General features: G+C 39.1%; 1 protein-coding gene and 1 long non-coding RNA gene across 11 annotated transcripts in view; one reads left to right on the top strand and one right to left on the bottom strand.

The window, feature by feature from the left end:
* The window catches only part of LOC137858810 (von Willebrand factor D and EGF domain-containing protein-like), a 176,281-nt gene that overhangs the window by 138,990 nt on the left and 13,069 nt on the right, over window positions 1–24,222 (top strand). For 5 of the 7 annotated variants that reach the window (XR_011098020.1, XM_068687111.1, XM_068687109.1 and 2 more), the window contains 6 exons: window positions 3,087–3,182; window positions 3,964–4,059; window positions 6,934–7,029; window positions 8,544–8,639; window positions 21,953–22,048; window positions 23,202–23,297. Coding sequence is in view for 6 of the 7 variants with exons in the window: in XM_068687111.1 (XP_068543212.1) it covers window positions 3,087–3,182; window positions 3,964–4,059; window positions 6,934–7,029; window positions 8,544–8,639; window positions 21,953–22,048; window positions 23,202–23,297 (576 nt within the window). In the remaining variant the exon portion in view is untranslated. Of the gene's footprint in view, window positions 1–3,086; window positions 3,183–3,963; window positions 4,060–6,933; window positions 7,030–8,543; window positions 8,640–21,919; window positions 22,049–23,201; window positions 23,298–24,222 lie in introns of those variants that run through there. The other 2 variants (XM_068687112.1, XM_068687110.1) reach the window with 2 other exon arrangements.
* LOC137858811 (uncharacterized) overlaps window positions 1–24,222 on the bottom strand; it is a 196,268-nt gene that overhangs the window by 91,027 nt on the left and 81,019 nt on the right. For all 4 annotated transcript variants that reach the window (XR_011098024.1, XR_011098023.1, XR_011098022.1 and 1 more), the window contains exon 2: window positions 16,926–17,021. This is a non-coding gene — a long non-coding RNA (uncharacterized lncRNA). The remainder of the gene's footprint in view (window positions 1–16,925; window positions 17,022–24,222) is intronic.

Consider the following 24,222-nt stretch of genomic DNA (forward strand, 5'->3'; position numbering starts at 1 on the left):
TGATCTCATTTTAATGGAAAAAAAAAAATTGTTTGAGGATATTTTCCAAAAAGCCCTTTCAAATAAAACAATAATGGACTTCTCCATTTTCACCTCGAGACTTTAAATTATGAACAAAAACATACACATTTGACAGCAAGATTGACCATTTGCAACAATGTTTTTCTCTTTACTGTTATCTTATACCATCCAAAAATGTTTAGTATAAAAACACTGCAATACCTTTGTACAATTTAGCAAATGTTATGGAAAAAAAAAATGTTCATTCCAGAAGATGAAAGATAAAAGTCTTGGAAAAGAATTTGACATAAACAGTATATTTCTATTACTGAGGAAAATGTTTTTTTTAGGTGAATGTTGCTCTCCCACTGCCATTGCAGCCAGTGTTCAGTTTTTATCTTCTGCTATTCACCAATAATAGAATAGTTTTAAGTGTTTTACTATTAAGTGTCACAATAAGATCTAATTATTTGAATATATAAAATACTATGTTCTTTTCTGATAGATCAGATGCATCTCAAAATGTGTAAAGGCCAGATGGAAAGCAGTCTATTCAAATGGATGCATTCGCTTTAAGTGCTATACACAAAACACGCTGAAATAAAGCATAATACATTTGAATGTCACTGCGCTTGGCATAGCACTTAGAGACCTGGAGGCTTTATGCAACCATCATGCTACAGGAAAGGAAACATATTTCATGTACTTCAAAAAGTACATTTTTCCCAGGTTTTGTGTTTCCCAGTCTCTATGCATAGAAAGTCATTCAGTTCAACTTGCTGTAATTTCTACCTGCACAGCAATCCCTTGTAAGCAAGTCCTGTGCTTACCCAAGCACGCAGGAATTAAGATGTTTCAAGTGCACACAGGTCAGGCTGGCACCCCTATTTCAAAGCAAGAAGGTGTCATTGACTTCAGCGAGATCTATGGCAAGCCCCTGAACACGAGAGGTGGCTTACAAATATAGAGCTGCAATTTAAAAAGTTTAACAAATTTCTTTGAAAACAGCTTCCATTTCTTTCGCCTTTCTTCCCCTTGCCATTTCATCACGGACCACTGCCTGCTGTTTGCCCTAAGGGCATGAGACCCTGAGCTGCCCGAGCCTCTGACCTGCTCTGAGCTGCTGCCAGTGGCTGGATCAGAAGAACTTTGGAGAAGTGTGATGCTAACTGCTTTAGTGGGTCTAAACCAAATCTATTTAGCTGTCCAGAAAATGTCGATTTTTTAAATTATTTTTTTCCCCTGATGTACACTTCAAATTTCAGCTAAACACATGCTGAATTGGAAATGTCTAAACCTTATAGCCCATCAAATCAAAACTAAATTTAGCTTAATGACATTCCCAGCATGAGTAGTATGGATCTAAACTATATCAAGTTGCCTCTGCTCAAGCATGTCAAATCCTGAAGTTATATTAATACAGCGCTGAAAATTTTACCCTTATAACCGAATGGTAACAGGAAATGTAAATACTGAAGTACCTGAAGAGCAGATCTAATAACAAATATATTTCTTTAATGTTATTTGTGTGAAAGGATTTATTTAAAGGTACTTTCTTGGAGTTTGTCTTTATAACTGCAATTAAAATATGTGTAGTGGCTTTCATAATGTTTTGGATGGCAAAGTTCAGATGCAATGGCTTTCTGTGAAGGCTTGGTGATAGCCCAAGAGGTGAGAGCTTCACAGCATGAGCTTCATTTAAATTCTGTTGTGCCACAAGTATTTGTCCTTTAGTGTTCCAATTACACAGTCAATTTTACATTTGTAAGAACTTTTTTTTCTTTTTTTTTTTTTTTGTATCAATACTTAAAATGAAAGATGCTTTCTTTCAGATCTCTGTAGTTTCTTTCACTACCACGCATTTTTCCTTGGAATAACCTTGCTTAGCTTCACACCCATTATAGAAGATACAACCCTGCCAGTAAAGTGTGCCAAAGTAAAACATTTTTCTCTGTGTTCATTTCCCAAGCCCGTGGATAGATATTTTTCATTCTGTTATGCAGTGTGGTATTTTTTCTGAAGGCATAAGTGAGAGCCAGCAGACAAACACACCTTGCTCTGCTCCCGCACCCTGGGCTCCTTAGGATAATTTTCAGTGCATTTTCTACAGCAGTGCCTTCTCCCTCCCTCTCTGGAACCTGGTGTACCCAGAGTACCTCTTGTTAGAGGGTTACAAACACAAGTATTCATGATACCAAATGTTAGGTGATTACCTTTGTCATTAGGATTAGGAAGGTAAACTTTTCTTGCCCATGAACAATTAAAGGCATTAGGAATGTGCCTAAATCAGACTCTAGCTGGGAATTAGCTTTTGTCTCTCCACTGTGTATATGAAAAGCTCAGAATAAGCAGCTCATTAGGCAGATAAGATAAGCAATGTGAAATCCCCTCAACAGTCCCTGACATTCAGATCTTTTCTGGAATCAATGAGTTCATTGCTTGACTCATAATGACCAGCATTTAAAAAACAAACAAGTGTCTTCAGCAAATAACCTGTTTTCAGAGCTGCAATAATCTCCAGCGTTATGCCATACACCTGCACATGCTCCCTTCCACAGAATGACACTGCATACTGCAATACATCAAGAAATCATTATCTAACTTTCTGCTTTGTCTGCAGACCTCAAACAACCCATTAAAAATTTAAAATGTTGCTTAAATGTTTGTCATTTTGCTGACAAATCTCCTTATAACTCTTCTGTCCAGAGGAAACACTTCACCTCTGCTCTGGGGTAACTTTTGACACCCGTTAAGGTTTACTGAACATCCATGAGGCTAATTTGTACAGAGGGAAGGGCAAGGTGTTTCGTATTGTGAGCTACATTTGTATTCAGTCCATTTTAGACTTCAAAAATATGTACTTACAGATGAGCATGCACAGAAGTTAAGCACGACTATGTTAGCACCACCACATTACAAATGCGATACCTGTTTTTATCCTGCAGTTTTTCCCAGTAACCAAATTTCTTGTTGGATTAATAAAATGGTGAAAAGTAGTAACAAGTACTGTGCTCATAGCCTCACAGAATGTAGTACTTGAGGTGTTTTCTTCTTCTCATGCTTTATTCTGCCTGTGTTTCTTGCAGTGCAGTGTGATCCACCATGTGAGAACGGAGGCACTTGTGTAGCTCAAAATACATGTTCTTGTGCCTATGGATTTGTTGGTCCTCGATGTGAAACAAGTATGTACATTTTTCCCCATTACACATTTGAATTTGCAGAAACGATAAAAAAAAAAAAAAAAAAAAAAAAAAAAAAAATTCTCTATTTCTCCTTAAAATTATGATTGAATATAACAAGGAAATCAAAGTATACTATATAGAAGTAACACAGTAGCTGAACTATTTCAGTGCATATATTCACTAGCAACATAGTTGTATTATGTAAAAATATGCACATCTATATCAACATATTCTACACAAAAGTGCTTCTGGAAAAAAAAAAAACAAAGCAAAAACCTCCATGTTATTTATAGTAACATTTATGAAATTCAAGGTAGTGTGAGTGAATGCAGTAACACTAATTTTGAGAACACAAAAAGGCTATGCCTATTAGGCTTCGTGTTACTGTGCAAAACAAGTTGCAAAAGAAGCTCAATATATAGAACATCTGGGAAAAAAATCAGCCTTCAAACCCTTCTATATTAGCTGAATGGCGAAATATATGCACTTGCATTATTACAGTCCTTGCTGCTGATTTAAGTATCAGGCTGCCCTTGACAGGAATATAATTTTATCTGTGAAACAGGGTAGCTTGAATACTTAAAGACCAAAGAATTTTAGATGCAAGATTTCTGATGGAAATAGTGGGTCGAAAAGAGAAAGAAAAGCATGGGAAGAGACAGATTCATTCCTCAGTTTACCTCTTGGACTAAAACCATAATTTATTTGTTGTAATAGAGCATCTCTAAGATCCACACTGGTATTACTGATAACAGATTTAGATCCTTTGTGCTTTTCCTAGTGGTGTGTAACAGACACTGCCATAATGGTGGGGTCTGTGTGTCACCAGATGAGTGCAAATGCAAAAGTGGATGGAGCAGCCCGTCTTGCGAAATTGGTAAGTGGTTAGAAATAACTGGTCCCTCATTTCTTTTGCTGCCTGAAATCCACATGGTTTGTGCAATTCAGCAGTCAGAGCGGGAATTGCTTGAAAAATTAAAATGTAAGAAGAGCAGGAGACCTAGTAAAGGGCAAAACCTCAGAAGGCTTTGAGATTGTATAAGTATTCATAAGTTTAGCTGTTTATGTGAATCTCAGGGTCACTTACAGGAAACCCACAAGCAGAATCTTTTTACAGCTTTTATAAGCTCACGCGATTCTGGAGTTTATTCTTAGTGTGCACAGAAATGAAAATAAAGTTATTCACCACATCAGCAGTTACAACCTCGGGAGGTGCTTGTTAGCTTCTGCCAACGAGAATGGTCCTCACTGGAGATTTTGGAGTTATGTTGATTTACAGTCTCAGTGGAAATGCTCAAAAATTGCCATGGCCACAGATATAAAATCACTCTTTTTTGGCCTTGTCCATGGAGAGCTCAAAGGAGCCCTGCCCTGCAGCCCTACTGTCTCTGTGGTGGATTGCTCATGATCTGTGCAATTTCCATGCTTTGTTCCTTTTAACCCTATACATTTTTCTCAAGGTGGGAAAGAAAGAAAAATGGTTTGGCTTTTGGTGATTTTTACCAGTATATAGTCAAATCAGAACTTAAACATTATGGGACAAGAACAGAAGAAGGGCTGGTTAAACTAGGAAAGGAATGCAAGAAATTAAATGTGGCTTCTGCTGCTAAGTTAGCAACTACACATGCAGTTCTAATATGTAGTCGAAGGCAGAAAAATAAACCAAAAAATGTAAGTTATCAAAAGCTTACCTATTAACTATTGAGTTGTTTTGGTCCATCTTTGGACTGTCTTGCCATTCCAGAAGATGGCTTTTAACTGTATAAGACAGGACAAAAGTAGGTTCAGAAGAACTTTTCTCCCCCTGCTGTTAACTATAGGATATTTAGCTATTCCCGGCTGCACTTAGGAATGGCAGAGTACCTACGAAAGCTGTGCTCAGGGAAAAAACACCTCCATCAGTCAGTGAGAGTGAGGTGGGGACTGGAATTAGGTACCTATTTCTAGTCAGGACTCATGGTTTTGAACCCTATTTGAATAGCTATAGCTCAGACTTTCCTCTCAGGGCTGAAGTGCAAAAGATGGAGTGCAGACTCTTTCCTCCCAAGGCACAACTATAGCACTCACCTGGGACAAGACATGCAAAACAGTGAAATATGAAAAGGAGCAAGCATGAGGAGTACCTTAATCAGTTCCAGACCTCAAGGCTACAGAGGCAGTCTGCCTCTGCCATGGCAAATATTAAATGACTCAGACACCTTCAGCCTACATTACCTCTCCTGGAAGGTGAGCGATGTCATTTTAACCTCCTCCCTGAGACTGCTGTAAATGACAGACCTATTGAGGACACATAAATTAACCTAGCTAAGATCCAGCATAAATGACTGAGACTACTGCTCGCTATTCTGGTTCCCCCTATCTCCTTTTCCAGCCAGAGATTACTCTCCTTGAGTTTTGCAATTTTGTTTTGGTGGGAGATTTAAATGGGATTATTCTAACAGAGACAGTAATTTCCAATCCAGAACAGCAGATGCAGGATTTGTTTGTCTGACAATACCTTGGGTGAAAGAATATCAGCCTCAGTTCTCCAGCACTGTTTTATGTGTGCTAGACAGAGGGTTTTGTGGAGACTTTTGGGGTTTCCTTCCTAAAGTGATGTTAGAGGAATATCTGGATATATGCAGATATCAAAGAAAAAAAGGAGAAAAAAAAAAAAAGAAAAGAAAAAAAAAAAGAAACTTAGGGTACTTTATCGATGGAAATATAATCACTGACAGAGCACGGACATCTGTGAACTAGCTGGGACAATGAGGGAACTAATCCAAATCTACCATTAGCAATGAATGAAGTCCATTTTGAGTTCATAAGTGATTGCTGCTTAGTCAGAAAAGCCTCTCATCTAGACTGCAATTTTGCTTTTTTCTCTTTCCAAATTGACATTTTATTTCTCCTTTAGTTCTTCTGAAATATTCTAGTGACCCTTAATTTATTTAAGCTTACATTTATTTAATTTATTTAATGGGCTATTCTGTAAGACAATGAAAGACGAAAGAGATGGAAGGAAAAAGACTGCTTTAAAGTGTCACTCTATAATGAAAACTCTATGAGCATCTTTATTCTTCACACAGTAATTTCCCAATTAAAGTAGATCACAATTCAAATACTTTTAATACTTTTTTTTTTCAACAGTCAGGTACTTGCCACATAGAAATATGCAAGACAGCTTTTAATTCCTAATGCCTGTTATATTGTCTACAGTAATAACGGATAAATAAACAGGCAAAGTCAGTGATTTTGTTGATGATGCATAAACCAATATGTCATGGTAGCTGGCATTTAAATGAGGCAGAACAAACAAAGGTTTTGTGGTGCATACCTATTCAACTTCACCGAAATGCCACTATGCTCTGCTGCACTCAGACAAAGTAGCAAATGGTTAACATCCCATCCCCAGGTTACCCACGCTGTATGCAACATGACTGCATTTTGCTGCCCTGGGATCAGGTTTGGTCAGGTTACCAAAGTGAAAGCAAATGAGCTGTGCAAATCAAAGAAAGATATCAGAAACAAACTATTACATTATATTTTATTTCATCCTTTGAGCTATGCTAAAACATCACTGAAATGCTTACACCGTGATGACAATGAATAAATGCCCCTGCACAACTGACCAGCAAGGATTGTGTGAAATTTATCACAATATTACTAGAAATATTTATTCTAATGACATGTGCAGTAGCAAAAGAGTATGTAATGTAAAAAAAATCAGACTGATAACAGATTAATATATTTATCTTACCTTCACATACAGCTGTGTGCAATCCCCTGTGCTTAAATGGAGGAATCTGTGTACGGCCAAACACGTGTGCGTGTCCTTATGGATTCTATGGGCCACAGTGCCAGAGAGGTAAGGAAGTCCTATTTATCATGTTGATAAAAGATCCAGGCTGAAAATATAAATATATCATTACCTACCCCTACATGCAGTATATCCAGAGATTTTCCTTGTCATAACTCCCTGTGCGCTCTTTGGATATTATGATCTGTCATAAATCTGCATTAAATTGTTCTTAATGGTACTGTGACGGAGTAAGCACTTGTTTATGATGGCATTAATGACAACTAAACAATTAATTTAAAACAGTTTGGAGTCAGTGATATCACCAATTCACATCTATTCAATTACTCTTTAAAGCATGGGTCAACTTTGTTCATTTTGCAGAGCCTATAGTGTGCACTACACTGCATTTCAGAGCCTGATGATTTTTTATCTTCACATGGGCCTCACCATAACACCTGCTTGACCATCCTAGTGTGTAGTGGGTGAGAGACTTATATAGGACTTCCTTAGGTCCCTGCTCAAATATTTGATCAAATATCTCTCCTTCCAGTGATAGGACCTTATTTTGAATCCATCTCCTAAAGGAGAGAGCTCTAAACTGAGGCTAATAGTGCCTTGGGCTTCTGGCTCAACTCATTTGTGCTGCAAAAATCAAACTAATGAATCCTTTAACTACCTATTAGCCCAAGCAGAACAGATGTGAGATAGGAACTTAAGTTTAGAGCTCAAAAAGCTGACAGACACTTGTGTTAAGAATGGCTCTAAAAACCTCTCCTAATCTGGGAATATAAATACACTGTCATTACCAAAACAGACCTATTTCAATATTAGAAGTTTATTTCTCTTTCTCTCTCTCTCGTTTCCCTGGAAATATTTTTGCAAGTGAATGATTCATGAACAAAAATCTAATTGCAAATAAAGCTTGCTGGAAGCTCTTTGTGATGCTGAGGGGGGAAGGAAAGAGTGAAAATTATACATACTCTGTAGCTTAATGATCTTTCTCTTGGCATTCCACATAAAAGGTGGTTTTCAACATCTAGGTGATTTGGAATTTTTATCCTGAAGAGTTCTGGTTTAAACAAAACTAAAATTTGAAAATAAATCTCTACATTTGTGGAATGTGGTAAGGGGAGAGAGTGGATGGGTGCTAGAGAACAGCAAAATCCTTCCTCCACTTTCATTGAGAAAGGGGGAAGAAACAGTATCAAAACAAAGTTATCAAATATCAAACACTGTTCTATATTTCAAGGGCAGCAGACCTTGGAAAAGCCCTTTAGCTAGAGTTAAAAACCAGAGATTCTCTGCGATATTCCTACCACTTAACTGCAGGTATCTAAAAAAGACCCTCAGGTGTGAGGAGTTGTGTCCCACAGTCCTTCCAGAAACAAGGGAGAATCAAGTTTTTCAGCTTGGTGTCTGACCGAATCACCCTTTGGAGAAACACCTTATTTACTCTGACTGAACAAAAAGCCTCTGCAGGTGTTTCTCCCAGCACAGACACCTAAATAGAGGCTATGTGTAGGTAACACTGATACCTGGCATGGTTTCAGTGCACTAAGCTTTTCCTTTCCTTCCTCTAGCTGTTTGCATTCCTCCTTGTAAGAATGGTGGGCACTGTGTTCGAACCAACGTGTGCTCCTGTACCGAGGGCTACACTGGAAGAAGGTGTCAGAAAAGTAAGTTACAAACTTCCCTTTGTTTTCCAATCTGACTCATAAACAGTTTTTATCCCTTTTGTGCAAGTTCAATGGAATATTTAGTATTGATTCATGCCCTGTTCATCTACATCTCTATCACAGCACACAGAGGACTATGTTGGGTCTAGAACCAGCCTGTCAATTAGAATAGCATTGTGTCAGATCAACGTGGGGAGTGGAATGTTTTGCTGGAGTCCTCCTTAAATATTACATGCATTCAGAATGAGTGATGTTCATTGTATTTGGACATAAATTAATTATTTTGCATGAAATATTTTGCGGAGAAAAAAATAAAGCCAAAGGCAGAGGAGCTGATCAAGATCCTTCAAAATATCAGAATATCATACTTCTAGCTTAATTAAGACAGTTAGCTAATAATGTCAAAGCCTTGCCTTTGTTTTTGTTACTGAAAACTCCCTCTTCACCTTAGCATCACTATTCATATTTGATTCTTCTATTCTTATGGGGAAATAGTTTTTTTTGGCACTTTTACCAATTCTATTGCTCAACAATATCTGTCACCCAGGGAGTTTAGGATATGTATGTGGAAACTTTTTTTTATTATTATTATTTCTTAACTGGTTTGAAATTGGCAAAAGGGGAGCTGTGAAAACAACCATTCTTGGCAGGAAGAATCTGTACATTTCCAGAGCACTTTATGTTTCTCGCACACAGAGAAAAAAGCTAGTAAAAAAATTCCTTCCAGCAACAAAAGCCCTCTCAATCCCCATACTGCAGCTCTCCTCTCCTTCAGTGGAGGGAATCACGATGCACAGTTCTGCCTGGCTGCAAAACACACGATTGAATAGTCTGTTCTGGCAGGAACAAGCTGGAGGGAAGAAAGGAGGAAAAAAAGAAAAAAGAAAAAAAAGAAAAAAAAAAAACACCTCATGTTTGGCATCTTGTTTTTGAGGTTAGAGAACATTAGAAAAGTGCTGTTTCCAGCTTTAAACATACTACCACATCTCAAGACAGATCAAAGAAAAAGAGTTGACCATGACTGGAGTCTAGCAAAGCTCTCCCCTAAATGCTCCAGCTGCTACCAACCCATGGCACGATTCTCCCGCCTTCCAGAGTTTATGAAGTTTTGTAGCCCATCTTGGATAACCTTTCGCAACAGCTCTTCCAAAGAGGATGAAAATATGTTTGTTCTGATTAATCTGAACCTCTGTTCCATTCCCACTACTATATAGTCTGGGATATAGTCTGCTTTATTTAGCTTAATGCTATAAAAACTTTAAAAAAGGACCTGCATCTGTGATGAATGAAGAGAAACATGATTAAGTGGGAGGCAAAGGTTAATATTTGCTTCCTCTTACTGCCCACTGGCTTAGCAGGTAAAAACTGCTGTGTAATGTTTTAGTTTTTCCTGTTTACAATCAATGACACCTGGGACTGGTTTCATGCTCCATAGAAACAAATAGGTTGTTTGCAAGCTCTTCATAGCAAGCAGTTTTTGTTAGAGCTATATGTCTTAGCACTGCTGGCACAGGAACTGGTTTCTCTCTCCTCTACCAGAGGATCCTCTCCCATTCCCATGAAGGACTGGAGGCCATGTCCAGGATTGAGTCTCAGCTCACCTCTGGAAACACTCCCCACAATCATTGTGGGAAAACAAATGGTCACACTGGTCAGAGGTAGCCTTCAGTCACATTTCAAAATTCAGATGACTGAAGCATTTTGTGCGTTTTTTTCCTGTGAGGTTTTAGATACCATTTAGGCATTGACATAATTGGTCAGCTGGTGTACTTGGGGCACATTTAAGGAATTATAGACATAGCCATGCATGACAAAGTTATTCACCCAGACAAATTAAAAAGCAGAAAATAAATTCCTAGAATGAATACACTCCACAACACAGCCCTGTTTTCTTTAACACAATGGGAAAAAGTACCACAATACTCATTTTATGTAGATCATTAGCACTATCACTAGCTGTACATGTAGTTATACATTTTCATAGTTATCAAGCAGCGATGAAGCATAGTGGCAACATAAGAATAAGTCCAATCATTTTTTTGAACACTTACCCCTCAGATATATTGGCACTGTTTCCACTGCTTTTAAACATTTCTCTTTCCTTCATAAAATCTCTGGACAGAGAAACAAAAGTTTCTGTTTGGTTTTGGCAGCTTCACATTCTCAGCCGAAGGAGGTAAGTAAAACTAAACGCCATGGCAGCCAACCAGAGATGGGTTATCCCTAAACTGAGCCCAAATTTGCCTCCAGTTTGCTTTACATGTAGAGCAATGTGCCTTGGGATTTTCATGTCCATCCCTGTATGGTTTGGCATTTCTAATGCTCTTGGCCTGTGAACTAGCAGGGCAGAGTGGGAGCACCATGCCTTTGCCATTCAGCCTTAATCGCCTATGCTTCCTTGGCATGAAGAGAAAGCCTTTCAGCCCAAAAATTCATGCTCGTTCTGCATGTAAACACACTGTTGCCTCAAAAAAGGTGTAAATCAACCAGGTCTGATTGGCTGCCAGCGGAAATATAAGGCTTTGCCTGGTGTGTTTACTGATAAATAACCGCCTGGTGATTATGCAAACCAGCCACCCACACCCAGAACAAGAGGGTGTCAGAGCTGACAATGAAATGTGCGGCTATGCATCACCGATTGTACAACCTTGCATCCTCGTTTGCTACGCATTGTTTTCAGTGTAATCAGTCTTGTTGAGCGTAAAGAGGCAAACGCTGACAGTATCTCAAAATGAAATATTTTTCCAGATCAACTTTGCATCAAAGAAGCACACTCTGCTTTAATAATAAAGAAAAGCTATTTGTGTGTGGTTTTGAATTCCCTTTTGAAGAAAAAGCACAGCTGTAGCAGTCCTGGAATTTCACTCCTTTTCATGAGACTTCGGTATTCACACCAATTTCTATTATATCCTCACAAACATTAAAAGCAAAGAAAATAGATTAAATTTTATGTATTTACACACATTTTCATCAGACTGCTTTATAAACAACTTTTAAAAAGGGAAAGCTAATAAAAGCTGAAGAAAGCTAACAAAAGCTGAGCTCACTTTTCTTACAAAGGATTGCAGTGAAGAGAAAGGAAGGAAAAGAGGGATTCACGGGACCACACGTTTATCCCTCCTCTGCTGCTCTCTACTACTAGTAAGATCATCTCTGAGCAAAAAGGCAAGCCACAGCTCCCTCTGGAGCTCACGAGCAAGCAAAGGTCACAGGAGAACAAGGCTGAACATCCTTCTCCTCCCTCCTACAGCATACCAAGCAAGCTGCAGCCTGCCCTGCGGACCCTCAGGCCCCCTGCCCCTCGCCCTGCAGCCAGCCGGGTGGATTTTATGTGGGGTTTAAAGCAGAGGCTGCATTTCTGCACACAGCTGTTTTACAGCATCAGGCCCAATCCTGCAGGCCGAGCATCACAAAAAGCACCACACTGACACCAGGACTCTGCAGATTACGCCTCGAAGTTAGTAGATAATTATTTCTCCATTTCTGTAAATGCTGCAGGCAGGATTTATAGGCAATACACAGCATGCAATATAACTCACACTCATTCTTCAAGCTCTGCTTCCTTCCTTTCCCTCCCCTTCTCTCTTTCCTTCCCAGTACCGTGAGGACTTTGCTGGCATCAGAGCTAGAGGCAAACTAAATTGGAAATGTGAACACTAGGTTTCAATGACAACTTCTTGCTAAGCAATGTCATATTGTGAAAGTCACTGATTTCCTGCATTCCAGCCCTCCATGCTGTGTTTCTGTAGATTACTGCCTTGCGAGCTGCACATGCAGGAAGTTTTACTGCTCAACGAATTACACTTCCACTGAGTTATCATCTTGACAACTGGTAATATATTCTCTGGAATATCTTCACAGAGTATGCAGATTGACTCAAGCCATCTGAAACCAGCTAGTTTGCAAACGAGCTCCAGGATCCCCTCCCACACAACTGAGGAGGGCACAATCCACGTACCTAATCCAAATGGATGGAGTCATCTTTAGCGTGAGACCTGCTTTTCATATGTCAGGGACGTGCTCGGAAGCAACAGCTAATTGACCAAGATTGCTGGATGGCCAGTATCCTCAGAAAGTGGGTGTTTGGAAATAAGTAAACAGCTGCTCAAGCAGAGAGGTTCATAACTTGCTGCTAAAAGCATTAGTTCTGCTGACAGAGTAAGAAGATTGGCATCGTTGCTTGTTGACTGGTTGATGTGTAGTCTGGGGACGTGGGAAAAGGAAACACTGCTCTCAATTCCTACTTGATACTGAAGCCCACATAACAGAATACAAGGGTATTAGGTGTCATCCTCCTTCCTTGGGCAGGATATACAACAGAAGATGAAGAAAAAAAAATATTCAGGGCTACCACTGTCTTTCTCATTCAGCTGAACACCAACTGATCTGTGCATCCTGCCTGGGGGAACGGGGACAGCTCTGACTTCCCAGAGACAGGGACAGAGCCAGAAGGGAGATAGCAGCTCAAGGGGCAGTCTGAGGTCTGCACTCAGAGCACTGCTCCTCTCAGCTCACTCTGAGTAAGGTTACTCAGATGCGTGACAAAGCCATCAGCTGGTCTTTCATCAAAGCTACGTTTTGTTTGTATGTATACAGATGGTGCATTTATTTTAATAGGGGCTTCGAGCACATGCAGTTGTCTCTAAATTTATTTATCAGTAAGAGAACAAGAATGTATCTGGGTAAGAAGTGAATATATATCCTAAATAAGAAGCAAAGAAACCTTATTAAATTTTTATTCCTTCCATAAGAAAAACATTCACAGACTACAAAATGATTTTTGCCGAAGTAGAGAATCTGGGGTTTGGGCCAATATTTCTTCACTTGTGTCTTAAATGCACTAAAGAAATGTGTCTGATCTGCTGCTGTATGTAAACGCATACTTAAACTAAAATAGCAGGGATTCTTGAATTGCTGCATTTCTCTTTGCAGTGGCAAAATAAATTATTTTTTTTTTCCACTAATTGATTTAAGTAACAATACTAGGTGGGGAGGAAGGGGTCTATTTTTAAGTAAAATATATATTTTTAAGTCTTCTCTTAAAAAAGGGGTGTAAGATCTACTGCTGGAAAAGCACAGGGAGTGGGAAATGCTGGAGATTACATTGTCTGCTTATCCACAAAAAGACCTTGGCGACACAATCCTCTCCAACATCGATTCCCAAGTAAGCCTCAGCCTACTTCCTAAGACAGATAATAACACGATGAATAACAGATTAGTGCAGTGCCAAAGCAGAGAGCAATCCTTTTCTGCAGCTCCTGCCAGGGCTCTCACCCAAGGCAGGTGCCTTCTGTGGAAGAGATCCTTGCTCCTCGGCCATGCTACCAGCCAGGCCACAGTGACGTGCTGCTGTTCCACTTCTTAGCTTGAAACCGTGTCACCCATTTCACTGCAGTGCTCTTGGATTCCCCTGCCCAAATCTCCCTTTTTTCTTTGTACAGATGGAAATACACCAAATTGCATCAAGCACAGGCAGTGGCTTAGCCCACTCAGAACAATGAAAACACGCCTAAATGGCAGGTCATAATGCAAGCACAGAAGCAGCAAAAACAATCAACAGAGGAAAACAATGTATATGAGAATCCTCTTTCACTTCTTATTCAGGCATGACAACGAAGCGGCTCTACAGAACAATTTATACACACATTGTAATGGTTCACTGACCTAATAAAACACAGAGCATTCTTCAATGAAGAGAAAATGTTGCCAAACCCAAGACCCTAACAAGATGGGAATATAAGTTGTGCTGAGAGTATACTTCACAATTCCCCACGTTAATTATATACTAACAGTCACAAAGATGAGGATAAAGTATAGCTAGACTCTTTTTCAAATTAATAGTATTGCAATCAGACTAAAACCAATTGGTAAATGAAAAAGAAGGTTTTGCTAATATTCTCAAAACCTGACATTTCCTAGCAGTATATTCCCCAAATATACTTCATGCACAGCTGCAGATGCTTATTTTGTTTATGGTGGCTTTCATTCTGAAAGATGCTGAAATACTTTGCACATATTCAACCATTTTACCATTGTACTTCTAGGAGTTTCTCCTGGTAAGAGACAATAGGAAAAGTGATGACTGGGGCACCCAGAGGGAGAAATATTTCAGCCCAATTAGAGTGGAGAGTCCCCTCTCTGAATCAGAGTGGCAATTTATTAGTTTCCACAATGTCCTGAGCTTTAAGAGTCTTGCCCACCACACACTGGCAGGGAATCATTTGAAAATAAAGACAGAGAGACCAGGATCCTCTGTTACTGGTAGAAAATTGTGTCATCTGATGGAAGCAACATAGCAGTGCAGACAGGACCCCAGTACATTGTGTACCGACACTCACAGTTTAGTATAGCATCTCAGCAGTTTGGCCATCCAGTATCCATTATTTTTCCCATTTTATTTTCTGATTTAATACCTGAATTAGATTTATTTCCTGCTTTAATAACTCTAAAAAACCCCACAGGTATATCAGCGTACACATAAGAACAAAGACCAGACGCAATTAGGCAAAGCACTGGCGTCATACTGCTGTCTATACGGCCTATAATTTTTCAGACCAATTTTTTCTTCTGAAATGTGTGCTAGGTCATGCAAACTAACTCATATTGCTAGAGCTGTGTGGTAATGTGAATATATTATAAATGCAAACTGTCACGACACCCATCACAATTACATTTACAGCTCCCTCTGTGTCTTGTAGTAATTTGTTCTCCTGCACTGCATCCCTCTGAGGTTTCTACCAGATTATTTTTACTATTCAGAAAGGTAATTTATTGAAGAAGTGCTTTGCATCTCTGTCAGAGATACGTGAAGCAAGAAATGGGGATGAACAAACCTCAGAATGATTGGTGGCTTTATAAGGCTAAGGATCCAAATTTTAGAAGCATCTTGCACAAAAATTGCAAACTTTTATTACATGACAAAAGTTACTTCTTAAAATTTAATCTAAGGCTATAATTACTGACACTCATTTGATCACATATCTGAAGTCACTTTGGCAGAGCTTGGACAGAAAGCTCATGATTTACAAATCCAAATCAACACAAATGGGGAATTTCAGAGAAAAGCAAGCACTGGAAAAACATACATCCCTAAAACTTAACACATGCAAAACTAGATCCTGACTGCCCTTGGAACAGACAAAAAGGGACTAGAAATTGCTAGTGTCCCAAATCTATAACATGTTTTTCAGAGCTATGTGCATTCGGGACCTTCACAGCAGCAGATATATTGTTACATCCATCTCACTAATGATCTGTTGAGCATCAGTTATACCCTCTAAAGTGCAGAATGACATATTTTACCTTGACTAGTTTCTGGCTACTGTCAGGGCAGTAGAATCCATGTAATGGTGCCCTGGGTTAGAAATCCCCTCTTTGGCCAGAACACACTGGTTTTGTGATTCATTTCTTCAAAGGACTAAAGATCATTCAGCGAGATCAAATCTTTATTCAGAGCCTGGAAGCATCCAGCCAATCCTTTCCTTACTGCACTCAGGATAATGTTTCATTTGAGCGGTGCTGCTGAGCTGCATGATGCATCCAGAGAGAAGTGGAACCTTTCTTCCAGCCGATCAGTTGAACTGTGTTATTTTGTGAAACTGCTGACCTGGCCCTCCAGTTCTCCTCCTATGAAGAAGTTCATCAACATCCCTCCGCTACAAGGCTACATTTGCAAGCTTGTCGCATTCCTGGCACTGAGCTTGTCCCCCCTCTGGTGTTTTATCAATAGGTGATGTATATTACCTATAAACTTTAGAAAAGGACTAGAAGTGCCAGTTTTAACACAGAAACCAACTGCTTTCACATCTACTGGTTTCATTTTTGTTCTCAGCTTGACTTCTGTCATCTGTGTTTTCCTGACAAGACCAGTCGGTGTTATTTTTAAATCTGTCCCTTGCTCTGTATCCTTCCTGTGTTGTATCTCCCCAGCTACAGCTCTTTGTTTTTGAGAATGTCACACCACATCAAGATAACCACCGAGCAGAAAGCAGAAAACGAACATTAAAACAACATGTACACACACAAAAGCCAAAACTGTGACTGATCAAGCTTCCTACTCCTCAAAAGAGCAATTGAGAGAGCAAGTACAAATATGCGCTAGAGCCACAGAGTAGTCAGTCCAAAACCAACCCCAGCCAGAAATAAAAGCAGTGCCTATGAATCACGTACAAATGACAGCATAGGGATGGTGACAAAGGGTACATTGAAGTATATATCTACCAGTAGGTGTTCTTTTGGCTACATTTCTGTGTTCTTTGTCAGTGAAGCTGTAGCCTGATGCATTACCTTAGCTGGCCCACACAGATGTTACCGCTTGAGGCTATTTTCTCTCTTCCATCCAAAGGCAGAATGCACCCAGAAGCAGGTCAATTTTATCAGCTTCTACAAGCAAGGGGAAAGGAAAAATAAATAATAAAATATATATATAAAAATAATATTAAAAAAAAAGAGAGAAAGAGAGAAGTTGTCTTGAAAACTACATCTTCTAATCATTACTGCAGTGTGACACACTGTCTCCTCATGAGCAGCATGACTTGGGATGCATGATGACAGGTAATTCTTGATTCAGAAAGAAATCGTCAGTGCACTCTCATTGTCAGAGAAGGACATGGATGTTCAGCTGCAACACAGCATATTACTGAAACATTGCATAAAATCCCTTTCTGCCAAGATTTCAGAAGCCTGATTTAATATTCCCTCTGCTTTGACGTTATAAGGGTGGTGATGAAGATTCTCCAGTTTCAACAAAATTACAAGGCTTTCAGTCCTTATTATCATCCACTTCTAGCTAGGAAAGGTGCAATGGGGTATATGCATCAAAAGGTGGCTAAGGTTCAACCACAAAAGTTTTTCGTCTGCCAATCCACAGAGGCAATGGGAGTCTGAAGGAAACGTCTGCCTTCTTTTAATCACTGTAAACTGATCAGCAGCTACTGCTGGCTAATACTGTGATTGTTAGACCAAGAGATTACTCCCATTTGCTTGTAGTATATGCTGTGAAGCAAAGCATGCCCACTGCTTAGCTTCACCACTGGCCCCTTTTTGCATAGCGGGGATATTTTGCTTAATATCATGCATGTGTTAAGGGAAAACTTATTGTAAATTTATTGCAAGAAGTGCAGACAAAGGAAGACACTGGAATTGTAGGTGTCCATTGCTGATGCTACTTACACCAGGAGGACCTACTAGACTTTAGAGGCAATATTTAACTTTTGATTTTAGTTTTCCTTAGAATTTTAGTAATCTCTGGAATTATATATTTTGCAGAAAAATTATTGCCTTTGGCTGACAAAGTGGGAGGTCTGGTTACTGTAAGGACATTAGGGCTGAACTGCTAGCTATGGAGTTCTGTGGAGGCTGATAAAAAGAGTTGCAAGAAGCACTTAATGGGGTAAAGTCAGCCTAGAAGGGATAAGCTATTAAAAGGGTCACAGGAAATATTAAGTTATTGTAAGGTCAAAATGCATTAAAGCCATCAAAGGGAAATAGCTGTTAAATAAAACAGAGAATTTAGCAACTTGTGAGTCCCTTTCAGTACATAGAAGAATTGTGTACATTTTGTATGATGTTCTGTGCAACACCCGTGTTTTATCTTGAAACCTGCAGCTCCTAGTTACCTTATCAAAATCAACCCTCACCTGAAATATAGCGTGTAATCATGCTTTTTCTTTAACCTGCATTATCAACTTCAACATAGGCTTACTTTATCTAACTTCCCAGTTTCAGAAAGCATAATGTCATGGAAATCCTTTCTAGTTTTAAACTGTGGCCTTCACACCCTTTACAGCATTGAGTAACACTGCTGCATATGAAATTCGGTGCTTCAGTTCTTACTGAAGAGCACGGAAATGCTGACGTTAACACCGTGGGGAATGGGATTAGGGCTTTAGCGATGCCTGCTGACTGCCAGTAAGCTTGCACCCAAGATATTTAGGTAGAGGAAGGCCCCCTCCAAACGCAGCGATATGCCCTATCAAACTGCAACAAAGGGAAGACACAAACGTGTTTACATGAGTTCCATTAAGGCTGGTTCCCAAGGCAGGTGGAAAACCTATCAAACCACTGTTGTCTTTGGGTCAAGATGCTAGGCATTTTTCAAGGGGAGGGGAGAATAAAGAAAGGTAAGTCTTTACAAAGTCATGCCAGTGCCTGGGAGGTTTACGATAATTTGATTTGCTCTCCTAGTGTCTGATAATTTATTTAGTTTTCCTATGAGAGGCTGTAACATTTTTGTTTGCTATTTTGAAATTGGAGCTCCTCCACGGAGGCCAAGGAGTGGGACTAGAAAGGATCAGAAGTAGTTATAATCAACAAATGTTGAAGTCTGCCTGATGGGTATTGAGATGGGAGTGTATTTCAGAAAGTGAAAGAAAGGTAGAACAAGGTAGAGATGTCAGACAGAAAAAGGGGAAGAGACAACATGGCATATGTTTACATAAAGGTGCCTTCTGAATTCCTTGAAAAGACAAGAAAGTGTCTGCCCAGCAGGGCAAAGAGCCAAAACTGCCCCCTCCAATGCAGAGCAAGCTTGGCCCTGATCCTCAATTTCCCACTTAAGCACTTCCCTCAGTTAACTTGGAATTGAACTCCCTTGGATTTATTGCCTAAGTGAGAGATGCCGTAAGCGATAAGCAATGTAAAAGAAGTTAGTGCTATACTTTCATGGTTACTTGCTCATTTGTAAGGCAGTTGAACAAAGACAAAAACAGATCCCAAGTTGAAAATCAGTTTGAACTCTCATGTTTTACTCAGGCCAAGACTGGACCTCCCACGTTACGTAAAGCGTTACTGAATTACAATGCAAATTGAGCTGGAACAAGCTCAGTTATGCATAAACTGAAAACCAAAACTGAATCAAAAAGAACAACAGTTTCATTCCCTGTAATTGAAGGAAGCATCTGTTGTCACAGAATTTTTTTAAGTCTGATATCAGAACAAAACCACTAGCATTATCTAAAAGTGCAATTTTTTGTATAAGGTGAAAAGCACATGAAAAATTTAAGGGACAAAAAAAATAGAAATCCCTGTTTGAGTATTAAGTTGCTTCTAGTTATTTTTTCTTGGCTTCATTTTATATTGGTGAAGAGAGGAAGACAGTCTCTTCTGATCTCCAGATGAAACTCTTGGGTTTCAACATGATGGTCTTGGGACAGCAGATTAGCCATGAGTACGTTATGGTCTTTGAATGTCACAAAGCTTAGGGTCATCTGAAATCTAGATCCAAATTTTATGATTTGGGGTGATATACAATATACACATATACCCAATATACAGCTGGGGGACAGAAGCCTTATTGATGATGTGAGATAAAAAGGGGGAGAAAAAGAAAGGGGGGGGGGGGGGAAGAAGATGAATTCAGAGTTATGGTTGCCATAACTCTTTGAACTCATCTAGGTTTTGATGAGTGTTGCAAGACTTTTTGATGGTTCAGCAAGAACTCTAGATCCCTGTTAGCCTTAGTAAGCAGAAGCAAAGATTATAGCATGGATCAGAAGAGGTGGAGAAAAAAGGGCAAAGAGGGTGACAGTTTAAGGGCTTGAATCCTAGCAGCCTTCAATAAGCATGGGTAAATCTGACCTGCCTGAGGGCAGGTCACCGTGCTGAGATCTGTGAGTGTTGGCACAGAGCAAACCGCAAATGTAGCAGCCAAACAAGAGCAGCCATGTGGCTCTAAAAGCTGCCAGTGCAGCAGTATCTGCGCCAAAGGAATAGAGCAAGTGACCAGGACACAAAGACCTACAAAAGCAGTAATTCTGTGTGTCATATTATTCATGTTCATAATTATTCAGGGTAATAATTAAGGTATCTAAATCTGCTTATCTAAAGATGTCTGATCATATACCTAAGTGAGGAACAGGTTATTCTCCCTTCAGATAACAGTTGATGGGTTTTTGCACGCCATTTTTTGAACATAACTCCTATTTTGTGGCTGTGGGGTGGGTTCTGATACTTTCAGAGCCCTGTAAGTAGAAATGTCTTGAAAGCCGGAATTACTACAGCATCACTATTCAAGTTGTCGTCTTACCTCTGATGTGCCAAAAGTCAGCACAACCTTAAGGCTAAAAAAAGCCTAAAGGTACTGTAGTGCTACATTTTAGCTGCCAGCCCCCTCAGTACCTGCAGAACATGTAGCCTGCTCCCTATAGAAGAGCTTGGTGCTCAGCAAGTTCTCTTGGTGCTCCACACAGGGAGATGATGATTGCTGCTAACAGCAATGGGACACTGGAAAATCCCATTGTGCCCACAAAGCTTGAAAATGGCAGAAGCTATTCCACACAAACATTCTCCAAGCCTCAGCCAGACTCCTGACTCTCATTCTCTAATCCAACCATTGCTAGTTAACACAGCTTCCTTTTCTTCCACTCAATTATCAAATACAAACACCTTCTTCCATGTAAGAGGCAAATCATTCCATCACAACAGCGCTGTCATGTCTCTAAATTGCAGCACCTCTTATGGGTCCTTCCCCGAGTTACTGTGACAGACAAGGAGAAAAAGCAGGCGAGAACTTTGGGTATATGCATGTGGCATCTACCACATTTTCCTATCTCAAAGCATTGCAGTCACAGCATTTGTTGTGTTCAGACTGCAGATGTTTGATTTGCCAAAACAGTGAGATCTTACTGTTGGGTGTTGATAAATACAGGGCCTGATGTCAGATGCAAAAATTAGCAATAGGATTTTCAATGAAATCTAACAGAAAGTTGTCTGGTTTCTTCTGGTTGAAGGAACAACTCAGCTTTAGCATCTTACACATATGAATCAGTATTATAAAAAGGTAAGTGCCTTAACAACTACAAGTGCAAAAAAGTCTACTTAGTCTTTAAGTTTAATTGAGCACAAAGTTGTTACACAAATTTTCTGAAGCCGATCTATCCCATTAAGCCCATTGTTACCAAAATATACATCCGAGAATATGTTTTCCAACCAGGAAGGGAAAGCTTTAACTAGCATTTGGTCTGTCCATAGCTGCCACAAAAAAAAAAAAAAAAAAAAAATCTTACTTGTTTTTACGTGTTTATCTGAGAATCCTTGTAAGTAACTCGTCTCTCATGCTTCTATGCTTCTGATGAGGCAGCTTTTACTGGAGATTAACCAAGACCTTCTACACAGAGCTCAACATATTCCAGAAAGATGTATGGGAGATACCAAGCCTCTGAGTTTTAGATTCTCAAATCCAAATTACTTTCCTGTTTTTGTTGTTTTTTTTTATTATGACCAATCAAACCTTATGAAAAAATGTTTATAAGTCTCTAGTAAAATCTTCCTTTTTTTCCCAGCTGCCATGTTCTTCATTTGATATGTATCTGCAGGTGTCTGCGATCCCATGTGCATGAACGGAGGGAAGTGTGTAAGCCCAAATGTCTGTGACTGCCCATCTGGTTGGAGAGGGAAACACTGTAATAAACGTAAGCATTTCTACTGCCCATCAAACAGATCATTGCTTATTACTTAGGCCAGTCAACATCAATTGTAATCTTCTTTTAATATTAAAAAACAATATAGTGCATAGAATTCATTTTGCTCCTTCAGCAGTTTGAAGAAAAACAATTTTAAGCACAAGCAATACAAAATGCTATAAACATTTGATGCATGCAAAGGAAAAAAGCCGTGTAGGGGAACCCTGGTTCTGCTTCATTCAGCTGTCTGTTACACATCTTGTTATGGAAATTCATTTTTATAGTATTAAACTTGAAGCATTTATTTTATGTTTTAACAGCTTCACATATTTTGTTATATTTTACAGAGAAATGCCATATATTTCAAAATACAGAACTATTTAAAGCCTGCTATAAAGCCTTCCAAACTGATATACTCTCAAGGTCACCAGATACATTTTGGTGCATAATTTCAAGAAAGATGTGTTCTCACTCTGTAACTCTACCATATCTGACTACTCTTACATAAAACTATCATTAAAAAAAGAAAACCTCTCACCCTAAAATATTTTCAAGGAGTATTTTTCCTTATGTGGTTATTCATTACCATGATGTTGACAGATAAACTGAATAAATTTATAATCCTGATGATATACTGTATGCAAACCAGATTAAAATATTGGATTTTTACCCTTTGGGTCCTGGTAGTAAATATGATTTCGGAACCAGTGTTTTGAAATTGTAATATTAATAATTTCTTCAGAAATTATGCAGGAAGTCTGTGTCTCTCACTTTTTTGGAAACTCTGAATAAATAATATATACACTGAACATACGAAAACCTACTATGCAATTCAATTTACTTATAATGTTGAACGCATTATATGCATATAACACATAGGAATATACCATATGAACATATCATATGGGGAGTATTCTTAACTAATAGTGAGCTGAATGTTAGAAATAGTCAAGCTACCAGTAGGCAGTCATCAAAGATATCTTAAGAAAGAAGTAAATATCAAAGAATCCTACACACAAATTATCTGATGAATAGAGCACATGCATTCCTTTGGAAATTAGCCATTTGAAAAGAAACTGAGCAGGTCACTCTTTCAGGCATATTTTGAACGTCTGGATATGTTGTTTACATCTTCTCACTTGTTTCATGTCAATCTGTTCAGCTGTTTGCCTGCAGAAATGCCTGAACGGTGGTGAATGTATAGGTCCAAACATCTGTGAGTGCTCTGAAGGATGGGTAGGAATGCTGTGCCAGACCCGTAAGTGCTGCTCTAATTATGACAGTCTTGTAGCCACACATGTTGCACCAGAGATCTTTACACATTAACTCTTCTACTGTGTTTACACTACATGTAAAAGTCAACCATAAGATGATTAGCACCTAAAATCTGCCTCTTATTTGTCAGAACTGTCGTATGCTGTCAGTAAAACTATTATTTTCAAAGACATTTCTGGACTCAACATCCGTGTGAGGAAGAGAACTGACAACCTTTACTTACGCAAATGCTGAGCTCGATTTGCCAGACAATATTAATAGGTTTTAAACTCAATGATTTGAAAGACTAAATAAAAAAGAGAGTTCAGGGACAAAAGGAAATGGAGTGTCCTCTTCAGCATACCCAGATGGCATTAGCACAGGAAGACACCAGGTACCTGTTAACCTAGGAGCCCAATCCTGCAAGCCCTACACATTCGATGTGACCATTGAGGTGGCTTTATACATGCAGGGACTGAAAAAGCTGGAAGAGCCCCATTATTGGCCATTATACAGGGTCACTTCAGTGTGTGCATGTTATTAGCTTTACGGTAAAAGAGCATGAAGAAAATATCAAGACATTATACCCTTTAAAGGGTAATCTTCCTTTCCTCTCACACTCACAAAGCGTAATTACTTATGGAAATCTTTTGTCAGTTAAATCCCAATGGTTGTGTAATTGTTTCTTTGCACCAGCTGTCTTCTAGTTCAAACATTGTAATGTTTAAAGTTATTTATTAGTTGATAACATATCCCTGGTTCAGTTTATTAAATAAATAAGCAAATCGTGCTTGCTTCTGCGCAAGGCAAGTAAGACTTACTATCATTACCAATTTCTGCTGTACTATGCAGACACACAAGCCTGGGCATTTTTTTAATCTATATAATCAGCTCCTTTGAAACTTTCCTTCAGATCTGTTCAGTTGATA

Source organism: Anas acuta, chromosome 6 (genome assembly GCF_963932015.1).
Source record: "Anas acuta chromosome 6, bAnaAcu1.1, whole genome shotgun sequence".
NCBI classification, from domain to species: Eukaryota; Metazoa; Chordata; class Aves; order Anseriformes; family Anatidae; genus Anas; species Anas acuta.